The following is a 12,783-nucleotide window of genomic DNA, read 5'->3' on the forward strand; positions in this document are numbered from 1 at the left end:
TGCTTAATTATAATGTTCATTATTACCGCCCCGTATCATAATTTAATCAAAGTTGTTCAAAATATACAAGAAATTCAAATATTATGCACTGTGGGTATGTATCTTTCTTTACCAACTTACTCGCAAGAGAATGTTCCATTATCCAAAAAGGGGTGTCCAGAATACAAACTCCATTCTCATATTCCAATCGTTAAAATCAAGAACTGAAAACGGTCACACGAATAAAATAACCCCTCTATTTCTTTGTCTATTATATTATTTTATTTCATATTTTACACTTACTATGAGTTTATGTAAAATCATTACAATTTCACATCAACAGACAACTTTATTATAGCTTATTAGCGTCTATGTTACCTTTATTAAATATCATACAAATATTTACTTATTTATTTACTCCTAATCGCACTTATTGCTGGTGTTGCTATGGAATGAAGACTTTAGTGGTCTCAACTGCATTTTTAGAAAGCCCAACGATACGGTAAGTATTTCAATTTGTTATTATTCTTTATTCGTAGATCCATATTTCCACATAAATAAATCTTACACAATTTATGTCTATACCTTTTACATTCACAATTTGAATTATTATATTATACATTATTTATAAGCTTTAGTATGGCATTGAATAATATGCATCAATTTCTCCATGAGATTCGCCGAGAAATGTCATTTGTCAATCGTTGGATGACAGAAGAATTTAAAGGGTTGCTCTGTAAACCAACCACCGCATTTTGTCCTACGTTACATTGTAACCAGAAAAATATTTACGTAGTGTAGTCTTGTATTTTTGTAAAACAAAACATAGATCTTCTATTATCACGATACTCCCGGGTGATGAAGTGAGGAAACACCAAAACTTTTTGAAATTAGTTTTAATTTGTTATGTTATAAATTGTAATAATATTCCTAACAAACGATTTCACAGTTTATCTAAGCCCTTTTTCTGAGATTGTAAATAATTAAACAGAGTCCTATAACAGCGATGACGGCAAAGAGTACAGCTATGACGATGAAGGCGGGCGAGTTGATGGGTGTTTCTGTGTCTGGTGCCTCGGCAGGAATCATGTTAGTGGTGTTCAACATAAAGCCTAGCGACCAGGCTAAACTTACGCCGTTAACCTGAAACCAAAGAGAACAGTTTTATTATTGTTTCAAAATTTCAAAATAATGTTAATTAAATTAAACTCAAAATACTCGCAAAAATAAATCATAAAGATTTGGTGGCGATTTCGATTGATTTCATCCAGTGCTACCAACCGCCTGCTTAAGCGTGGTTCATACTAGAACCAAAGTTCTTTGCTAGAACGCAAAGTGTTGTATTGCGTAATCACAAGTGGGAAGGAAAACCAACGATGTAACAGTGCTTCAAACATCGCACGTTTGATTTCATGCAGGCGGGGTTATTTTTACGTCGCTAGTAGTATAGTGGGAACCAAACCTGCTCCAACAACAAACAAAACTGCACAGAAAGCCGTGCATACACTAATTTACATAAAGGTGTTCAACCATCGAAGAATGTAGGCCTAATTGTGCATTATAAACTATAGTCTTCCGAATCTCTCCAGTGCCTCTCTCTGCCTTCTCTCCATTGAGTATTAAAAGGCTTGTAATGCAGTAAATCTATTCCCGTTTCGATTGTCCGTTGTCAACTATGTCATTAAATGAATTGAATAATTCTACCAGACTTACCTTTTTAACGAATTTTATGTTCCAATTTTCTTCTGTGAATTTAAATCCCCTGGTGAGTACTGCATATACATAGTTGATATTAAAACAATATGATTTCACGTATTCAACTTTGGTGATGTCTTTTACCTGGAGAGGTATAATATTTGAAATAAAAATAAGGAAAGATTATGACCGAAACAAATGGAGAAACAAACTTCCTATTGTTGAACCTACAATGAGGTAGCGAACAGAAATACTTAACAACTTAAACCTGCATAAATAAACAGGAGTTAAGCTCCGTCTACACAAAATAAGCGCCCAAATAATGGTAGCGATATGACGTCATCGTGTCCATTTTTTTCCACATATAACAAGGTTGATGGTGTAAGACAGCGCTTTACACGCAAGAGAATGTTCCATTATCCAAAGAGGGGTGTCCATCAAACTACGTTCTCTTAAGTAGCTTTCCTACACTACTACTAGGCTGCCTATTTGTTTCCTTTTGTTTATGACCAACAATCATTGAAATGTTATCGCATAAACTTACATCATTCCAGTTTTTCTGACAAAAACTTAAACCGGTTTCGTGGATTTCTGATATTTTTGCATTTTCCCCTAGACCCGTACCAGATACTGCGTAGAAAAATCCACTGAAAGCCTGCGAATTTAAAACACACACAATTTATAAATAGGCATAAATGGTTGCGAGTCCACTACAACTAAACAGAAAAATACAAAATATTTCAAATTATGAATAAAAGTCAAGTAAAGCTTGGTTTCCACGATACGCAAAGACCTATGCGCAATGCTGTCAAGTGAGTTGATCAATCACAAGCGACAGTTCGGATTATCATCATGATTGCTTTTGTTGCTTCAAAATTTGACCAATCTTAAGCTTGGTTCCCACTAGCGACGCAACGCAACGACGTATTGACGCAAAGTGCTGTATTGGACGACAAACAGTGCTGCAAACATCGCAGGTTTGATTTCACGCAGGAGGGGGAAAACACAATTAGTTTAAGGGCATTTTCTTACGTTGCGTAGGTTGCGTCGTTACGTTGCGTCGCTAGTGGGAACCAAGCTTTAAAGATAAGATACAGTCAATATGGAATAAAAAGAAAACATACCATGAAGTTACCATATGGCGCTGGTTGGAACTGGCTATTTAGTCCACACGACTTATGGGTACATCTTACGGACGATGACGACACCATATTTAATGCTTTTCGTCTACATTCAGTGCCATTACCGACACCGACTAATTTGAAGGTTTCATTTGGTGAAATTGGAATATCAGAAGGCTTTTGTGTGCATGGTAACGACCATATATAAGACTGCTTTATGGATTCGTTGAAACCAGCGTGTCCACACGGATCGTGTACTACTTTTGCAAACCCTGCATCCTGTAATGAATAACAATGACAAGGTAATCGGTCAAGGAAAACCCGCTTCAAATTTCATACAAATACACTGACCGACGGTCAATCACCACCCACCCCAGGAGGGGTGAAGACCCCACCCACCTCAGGAGGGGTGAAGACCCACGTACCTCAGGAGGGGTGAAGACCCCACGTACCCCAGGAGGGATGAAGACCCCACGTACCTCAGGAGGGGTGAAGACCCCACGTACCTCAGGAGGGGTGAAGACCCCACGTACCCCAGGAGGGGTGAAGACCCCACGTACCCCAGGAGGGGTGAAGACCCCACGTACCTCAGGAGGGGTAAAGACCCCACGTACCCCAGGAGGGGTGAAGACCCCACGTACCCCAGGAGGGGTGAAGACCCCACGTACCTCAGGAGGGGTGAAGACCCCACGTACCTCAGGAGGGGTGAAGACCCCACGTACCCCAGGAGGGGTGAAGACCCCACGTACCCCAGGAGGGGTAAAGGGTAGGCCTACAATTTAGTATACAAAATATAATTAACACAAGATGGTCTATTATTCCAGGACGGGTGAATGGCATAATTTACAAACTATTAGCAATTAAAGATGAGATCATCGTCATCATGTAATAAATGGTTATGCTGGCATACTCAAGTAATACATTGAATTTAAACATTTCTTTTCAAACCAACAAATGGTTTTGAAAATTTGTAAAGAAAAAGTTATATTCATTCAGTACAGAGACATGGACATTTAAAATGAAACACAGTGATACTTTAAAAATGTGAATATTAGTCTTCTTTTGATGGACCCTTTCATGAATGTACATATTACGTCTAAGATATGCATCAACTTACCTTAATTAATTGGGCTAAATATTGTCTTCTAGCCTCATTAGCACCATAGCAAAGGTAACTCATACTATACACGCTATAATTCACCCCATATAGTCGGAGTTTATTTATTTGTGCGTGTGATATGCTCTCTGCGTTTTCTGGTATAAAAGAAATCTGCATCGAAGCGCCCCCTAGATCAAGAGCTCCTATAGTTGATTTAGGTTTAGAGTAAAATAACGAACGAACATGTCGGGAGAACGTTTTTGGACTCTGAAATTATTTTAAAAATATCATTAGCATCATGGAAACAAACGATACAAGTATTTGACTGGAAGTTGGGTCTTGGTTGAATTTAACCATTTTTTTTTCTAAGAAAGAGATAACTTTTTTAATTCATTTAAATTGTTCATGTTTTTGGGGGGAAATACATCTTGGTATTTTCTTTTATGGTGCAGCGAAAGAGGGGAACTACTATTTTGTTATGTAAATTCGCTATAAAGATTATATAACTTATTAATTACCTCTTCTAGTGTTTTCATTATATAATTTGTTGATATCCAGCCTGAGATTCCCTCTTCGTCGCCGTCTATTATTCGGGCGTCATTATCGTTACGAAAGTCGAACTTCGAATTGTGTAGATATTTTCGTACCGACGTAAAAATAGCATTACTGATGGACGGATTGCGCTCACTGCAGGAGAGCAATAAAAGTGGAATATTAAATGAAATGCGGATATATACCCGTAGGCCTAGCGAACATAAAACATACAGGATTGGATATTAATGTTGATCGTGTTCTACATATTCCTCACGAGTAAATTAATATAGAATGATCGACAATGTTGATGGTTTAGCAGCGTATTCAAATTAAACAGTGAACGATCGCAAAGTCAGGCGCTTTTGGCGTCAACTTTATTACACTGACTAGCCACATTACCGTAATGTACACGCATGCGTTACGGAATACGGTAGATGAGAATTAGTAAGAGTTTGAGACACGCTTAACGGGAACGGATGTTAATACGGTATGACAGCAGACGCTTTGTCCCACTTAAATAATATATGGTTTGTGAAATCAATAGAAAATACACGAAGTAAAAGTTATCCTATTGTTATAGCTTACAGCAAGCCATTAAGAAGAGCCATTTAGTATTTTACTTAAGACTACAGAATTGGGTTAAGTCTTTTATATAATTCACGTTCTGGTAGCTAGGTATACGCCTTGTGAAGTCATGTTATACTGTAAATCATTTAAATTATTAACGAAATAGTATTCGTTGGTTACTCTTTCAAAATTTCCCCTTTAAAAATCGTTATCACCTTTACCGTTGTGATTATGATGAAGTAGTGATTATAACGACGTAGTAATTATGATGACGTAGTGATTATGATGACGTAGTGGCATTTATATAAAGCCTTTATTAGCTATTTTTGCTATATTCCTGTCAATTAAAAAAAATGGTATTAACTTACTCCACAATTCTCATTCCGGCTGTTGCTCCTAGAAATGCTCGAGTGACATCTTTCGGAGCTGGCAGCTCTGTCGCATTCACACAAGTTTCCAGCGCTGAGCCCGCGTCCTCTGGATGCGTGTCAAAGGTCGATAGTGCTAAATTATTAAGTAAAGTATGGTTATGGTTAAATGTGTTAATGTTGTTCGCTGATTTTGAAAAGGAATACATTATATGGAAATAAATCGAACCCTATGAATAACGCTTTACTATAGCACCATGTACGAATTGTTCCTTCTCTTACAGACGTACCTACCACACTCTTATGTATCGTACTCTCTGATTGGTTACTTATTACAGCCTCTCATGCAACAACTTTACGGTGGTTCCCACTAGAGACGCAACGCATGGACGTAGACGCAAAGCAAACGAGTTGGCCAATCACAAGCGAAAATTCGGATCATCCATCGCGTGTGATTGGTCACCGTGAAATGACTTAAGTTTTTGCGTCTCTAGTGGGAACCAAGTACAGTATTAGCGGCAACACAAGGGCGTACGCACAACTTGCGTGACCAAGTAACTACCGTTACACTTACGCCCTTGTGGGAAGCAAGCTTTAAACTTCCACTTACCTTCGCCATCAGTGCAAACAGCAGTTTCTTCTACAACCCCGGTCCCATTAACTTTGCCGCCTGGCCATCTATACACGTAAAGTCGTGTGCCCGTCGATCCAGCATCAAACACAACACCATACTATACATATTAAAATAAAGTTTAATGCGTCTCAATTTACATACAGACCCAATACAGAAGACAATGCACTGTGTAGATAATTGTATAAAAAAGGCTCTCAAACCATGTGCGCTCGCAGTGGCAGATCTAGGATTTTGAAATTTGTACGGTGGTGGTGAGGACAGGGCCTAAAATTGTATGTGCCGAACTGAAATTGGTGTCCTATCTTTTGCATTACAATTGACAAAATGTAGGAGGGAGGGCGGCTGGGCCCTTGAATCCGCCTATGTCTTTACTGAAATCCTATAGAGGAGCGACACTAATTGTTCCCCATTAACAAATTGTAAAGATATATTAACACTTGCCAATAATGTGATAAACCTAAATGTAATTCATTTTTAATGTGAAAATTACATATTTAATGTTAAACATGAAATACATGTGGCGTTTTAAAGATTAACCATTTCATACATAAATCATTTTTATTTATCGATTACGAACTCATCTGTATTAATGTATACGTGTTAACGTTTATGAATTCGTTATAAACCCTGTAGCTGCTGAATATAAATCAGAATTGTATCAGCATAGAATAAAATTGTATCTTAAAAATCTAATCACTAAATTCGTTTAGAGTTTTAAACATTAGTTCATGGGTTAATCGATATTACGGTATAGATTTGTAGATTTAAAATTTGAATGCATTTGTAAAACGCTTAAAATATATATTTAAAGTCACGAATAGGCCTATACAGTTTTAAGATTGTTATTTACCGTTTTATATTTATTTGTTATTTATATATTTAATATGATATATAAAAAGTACAAAACGATAGCACACAACTAAGAAAGTTTGTATTACAAACACAATTTTAAACATCTATAAAAATACAACTATATTACAAAAAAATTTTGAACAATATACAATAAATTAATAAAATGGGAATAATAAAATATAGTAAATAAAAATTAAGTTCTATGCACTGCTATTTAATTGATTATTATTATTATTATTATTATTATTATTATTATTATTATTATTTTGGATTGATATGTGAATTCCGAAATAAACAGGAATGAAAAATCCAATTTTAAATTTCCCATATAATTTATGCCTTTGTAGGCCTATATTAGTTGTGAATTGAAGTCTGGCAATTTAACACACTTATTTATAGTTTTAGATATTGTAATGATTACCAACACGTTCCTATGTACTAACCATTGAATATTTGTTATTACAAGTAAATTTCTAGTCATTACACACACACAATACATATTATACGTTCCAATACAATCTACTATATTAAAGAAAATTAGGCACCTAATGTGAAAACAAATACTGTATATTATAAGTTCATTCTTGTTTCTCTTTTTATTGTTGAGAATTAGGCCTAGTACAATATCTTAATATTCCAAATATCTAATATTCCAAAACAGTCGTAAAGTAGGCTTAGAAATAATTTAGTCTAAACATTCATTGGGAATACGTAGATCTTATTAATAATATTGCATAATGTGGATGCTCCAACACTATATCAAGCTCCGCCAGACAATTTAAGAATACTAAAGTGATTCCAACAATCTAGCGAAACGTACTATTAATATCGCCAACGTATAATAATCGGAGCGTGTACTTGATTTACGATGTGTTTTACGCCTGAATTCATTACTCGCACATCTCCCAGAAAATGATTCAGTTCCCGAAGCGTTGCTAAAATATAAATAATGAAGTACACTACGACATTTTCGCGCCGCCACGGCGTTTCTTGATTATTGGCACGAGTGAGCCCGAAGCTTCTTCGTACTGTGAAAACCATACTATAATATATAGCAATTACTTCACGAGTGAGCACGATGCATCTTCGTACTGAACTCCATACTATAATATATAGCAATTATTTTACGAGTGAGCCCGAAGCATCTTCGGACTGTGAACGCCATACTATAAAATATAGCAATTATTTCACGAGTGAGCCCGAAGCATCTTCGTTCTGTGAACGCCATACTATAATATATAGTAATTACTTCACGAGTGAGCACGATGCATCTTCGTACTGAACTCCATACTATAATATATAGCAATTATTTTACGAGTGAGCCCGAAGCATCTTCGGACTGTGAACGCCATACTATAAAATATAGCAATTATTTCACGAGTGAGCCCGAAGCATCTTCGTTCTGTGAACGCCATACTATAATATATATCAATTATTTCACGAGTGAGCCCGAAGTATCTTCGTACTGTGAACAACGATTATGAATTATTTCACGAGTGAGACCGAAGCATCTTCGTACTAGACTGTGAACAATAATTATGAATTATTTCACAAGTGAGACCGAAGCATCTTCGTACTGTGAACAACAATTATGAATTATTTCATGAGTGAGCCTGATGCATCTTCGTACTGAACTCCATACTATAATATATAGCAATTATTGTACGAGTGAGCCCGAAGCATCTTCGGACTGTGAACACCATACTATAAAATATAGCAATTATTTCACGAGTGAGCCCGAAACATCTTCGTTCTGTGAACGCCATACTATAATATATAGCAATTATTTCACGAGTGAGCCCGAAGCATCTTCGTACTGTTAACAACGATTATGAATATTTCACGAATGAGCCCGAAGCATCTTCGTACTGTGAATTATGAATTATTTTACGAGTGAGCCCGAAGCATCTTCGTACTGTGAATAACAATTATGAATTATTTCACAAGTGAGACCGAAGCATCTTCGTACTGTGAACAACAATTATGAATTATTTCACGAGTGAGCCCGAAGCATCTTCGTACTGTGAACGCCATATACTATAATATATACAAATGATTTCTCTATGTTTATCACTTACGACCCTGTGGACTTTTAAAATCCGCAATGACTTGCGTTGCGCTTACGCCTTGCGCTGCGTTATAGTGGAAACCAAGTGCGTCTAGTTGGATCAAAGAATTGACAAATAAATAACAACGCGTGGGTCATCGGGACTGCTTGTATTGGTCAACTCACTTCCGTTGCGTCGTCTTAGTGGGAACGAAGCTTACGCATAGGCATACAATGTAGTCAAACTTTTCAATTTAATAAAACTACAATAAACGTTTACAGTACGTATTAATGCATCTTTGAAGAGGTATTCTAACAACTTGTTGGAATACATTTTTAATGGCATTTACAATCAATATTTAAAAGCAACTGGTCTCATAATATCCACTGCATGTATTATGTAAACCACAGCTCCGTAATAATTGTATGCGTAATTTCAATGTTAATCTCACTTTTTCTATTTAATGTTATGCTTACCGTTTAGTTTAATTGTTTTTTAACAGTAAAGCATTTTATAAATTATGTATTATGTAAAGGTCTTAAAATGTATTGTGGTATATGTGTATATTATTTGTTTGGTATTATCGGAATACTATACACATTTCTGTCGTGGTATGGTAGACTCACCTCCATTATTATAATTACACATAGGTTGTATTCTAAGTACGTCACTAAGTACTGACTATCAGGGTTAATCGGTGTCTTTATGTCTATTAAATGGTTGTAACGCTACTTTGTTGTATTTAGCGCTACACAATACACACAGTGAAAGCGTTAGTTAAATAAAAAACCTATTTCATTCCGAAAAATAAAAAAAATAGGCTTATGTGTTGGGTAAAAAGTTATTATTTCTATCAATAAATCATTCAAATAACGTGGTACTTAAACTCTGTCAACAAAATGTGATGTGCCCAAAAATTATAGCAATATACCCAAATATGTTAGTAATATGACATGTCCATTACATCACATTTTTTGTCACATAAAGTTTGATAGTGTCGACAGAGCTTTAAATATGCACACAAACGAAATGAGGCCACAGCATTTCATCATGTTAAAAAACTACAAGAAACGACAAGACAATGATATAAAATGAACATACACTGTCCGGTGTACCCATGTCCGTTTCGGGGTTTCCCCACGCACACCATGTGATCAAAGCCACTACGCCGGCGACCAGAAGCAACGAACCGACGAGGAAGTGCGCGCGTGATGGCATGACTACACGCGGCTCTCCTCCCGTCTCTATCTTCTCCATGGTGAAAACCCTGTCAAAATGTAAAACAATTATTTAAATTACTGTAATAACTAATAGAGAGTTCATCATTACAAAGTATTTTAGACGAACGGTCAAAATGGCCGAGCAAAATAATAACACGAATTCCATTGGTAACTGGAGAGTCCAGATAGTAATTGAACAATCAATATATACAAATAATCAAGCCGATTCATGATGGATTATAACAATGAAATATATTAGTCGATTAAAAATGAGTTTCATTAGGCTATACCACAGGTGAGCATTTGCTAACACAAGATAACACACCTCCGGTAGGCCTACGTCTAAAGACAACACTTTGTAAAGGCAAGAAACTACTAATTTATAATACAACAAGCATTAGGAATACATCTTCTATTTTATACATGATAAAAGTACTTAGGTATCATACCATTTAACCATTTTTCTAACTGTGAATGCAACTAACAGAGATGCAAATGAACACCGAAATGAAACACTGTCGATTTGGCAACATACAAATGGCTATTCTAGAATGTATGACGAACATCGTAATAAGCGTCACCTGCTTTTTATTCAAATTAGTTGAATACCGCGGTGCACGTGACTTGCTAACTCAAGCGTTAGGAGGTAGGTTTACGTCTAAACATAGGTAGGCCTATTATAGTCAAGGTAAACCTAATGTTCGTAGCATATAGCATCTTAATCCCTGTCTACACTATCAAACTAGTTTGACAAAAAAGTGTGATGTCCCTAAATATGGCAGTGATATGCCCAAATATGGTAGTGATAAGACATCAACATGTCCATATGGGCACATTACATTTCTTTGTCACATAAAGTTTGATAGTGCAGGACAGATCTTTACATTGTATAAATTATAAATATTAAACAGTTTAAGCAGTAATGAGAGGCAAACAAGCAACGCTTCCAGCCTCTAAACCCAAGCAAACCCAAGTAAGTAAGTATACCCTTTGTGCACCTAGTTACCGTAAGTAGTTCAGATATGGAATTAATTAAACAATCATATATAGTCTAGTTAAGAAATGCGTATACAGGTTTTAAAATGATTTATGATATTGGATATGATAATTGCGATGATTATCACGTTGAACAATTTTTATAGTTTTTCAAAAGTAAAATTTTAATTGTCACCCAATCTTAGTGATAACTTGCACACCAGGTTGATGAACATGGTATTTGTCTATCTAACACTATTAAGCTGTCGGAGCTTAAATTGGCAAGTGAAGAAGAAATTAATATCATTATTAAATGCTCATCTTCTAAAACTTGTGTACCCGATCCTATACCCACAGCTTTTATAAAATCTAGTCCTGGAATCTTCATTCCTGTATAACTCGAATTGTAAGTAACACCACAATGAAGGGATGTTTTCCTGATACTCGAAAGGTTGCACATATCCAGATGTTCTACAAAATTATAGGCCTATTTCAAACCTAAATTTTCTTTCTAAAATTGTTGAAAAAAAATGTTTCAATCATGAATCAACATAACGTTGTTGATATTCCTCAATATTGGAATGACTATAATAGCATTAAGACGATATAACGCAAACATAAAAATAATAATTATGACGATAATGATAACAAAATATAAGTTACCTTTATATATTTCTTGCAGCACCGGTTATATCCACGTTATAATAGTTATAATATTCTCTTAAACATTCTTGCTTGCAAAGACTAAGTACAGGTCTAAATTATTTTCTTTCATGGGCAAACGATGTAATCCTAATATTTACAAATCCTGTAAAAGTTAACAACCAATTAGTGTAAATATAATCCGCTTATCAAAATAAATTGTACGATGCTGCTAGCTCTGGGTTACACTGCAGCAGTAATACTCACCGTTTGGACTCAGACTCGAAGTCAAATGAGCAAATCCGTGGCGAATTCTGCCGCCCATTTCTACAGCATCACTAGCATTTAATATTCTCATTCATGATTCGTCGAACTATTCATTAACGTCAGCACGCTTTGATGGTGTTTCTGCTGTATTATATTATTAAGTTGATTTTTCACCGTAGGCTCCAGTTGAATACGGAGTTCAACACAAACTTCAGACTCTTATGAATTTAACTGTAGTATTTTAATGTAAAGATATTTTTCCCTTGGGTAAGGTACACGGTAAATTAGTCAAATATATTGAATCATCCCATGAAAGTGATCGGTTTAGAAGACCAATAACACATTGTAAAAAAGATGAGAATTATTAAACTCTTAGTTAGGAGTACAGTACACGAAATATCATGTAAATAAAAGTGGGACAAATTTATCAGGACGACGTGTACGCACGAGTCGTACACTGAACTACGTCCACAATTTCTCGGAAAATTGTACAATTTTAACATTTTATATTTATTTCTAAACTTTAAGGACTGGGAGAATATCGCCTGGTAAATATTGTGAATCATCTCTCGGACATAGGGAAAGGACCCAGTCAGTTGTGACTCATCCTTCTTTCTCCTTCCCAAATATACATAGGCCTATACGTATTTTCAGAACAAAGGTTGCAATTTTAAGATTTTTTATTTATTTCATAATTGAAATGTAAAACCGGTGTATGATATACTTTATTGAATCATATCTCAGACATGAATAGGGAGTACGATCGGTTGGACCTAGCCACA

At 35.7% G+C, this 12,783-nt stretch overlaps 1 protein-coding gene across 2 annotated transcripts; it reads right to left on the reverse strand.

The window, feature by feature from the left end:
* Positions 1–263: 263 nt before the first annotated feature.
* On the reverse strand, positions 264–11,989 carry LOC140046137 (ectonucleoside triphosphate diphosphohydrolase 3-like). 2 transcript variants are annotated; one of them, XM_072090676.1, is made up of 10 exons: positions 10,567–10,632; positions 9,999–10,164; positions 5,974–6,094; positions 5,364–5,499; positions 4,413–4,581; positions 3,913–4,161; positions 2,799–3,074; positions 2,219–2,329; positions 1,693–1,818; positions 264–1,122 (listed from the first exon to the last, which is right to left on the reverse strand). In XM_072090676.1, the coding sequence occupies exons 1-10, from the start codon at positions 10,575–10,577 to the stop codon at positions 934–936; spliced, it is 1,554 nt and encodes a 517-aa protein (XP_071946777.1). In that variant the 5' UTR covers positions 10,578–10,632; the 3' UTR covers positions 264–933. The 2 variants fall into 2 exon arrangements, with proteins under 2 accessions (XP_071946777.1, XP_071946778.1); XM_072090677.1 differs by lacking the exon at positions 10,567–10,632 and adding an exon at positions 11,756–11,989 and having other exon boundaries at positions 265–1,122.
* Between the last annotated feature and the right edge of the window lie 794 nt (positions 11,990–12,783).

This window comes from Antedon mediterranea, chromosome 4 (genome assembly GCF_964355755.1).
Source record: "Antedon mediterranea chromosome 4, ecAntMedi1.1, whole genome shotgun sequence".
NCBI classification, from domain to species: Eukaryota; Metazoa; Echinodermata; class Crinoidea; order Comatulida; family Antedonidae; genus Antedon; species Antedon mediterranea.

What these genes read in the sequence shown, in the direction of transcription:
- LOC140046137 (XM_072090676.1), bottom strand. An exon ending in ACATGGGTACACCGGACAGT is followed by an intron (nt 6,095 to 9,998) that starts GTATGTTCATTT and finishes TAATATGTATAG; the next exon opens with TATGGTGTTGTGTTTGATGC. An exon ending in GTCAGAAAAACTGGAATGAT is followed by an intron (nt 1,819 to 2,218) that starts GTAAGTTTATGC and finishes ATACCTCTCCAG; the next exon opens with GTAAAAGACATCACCAAAGT.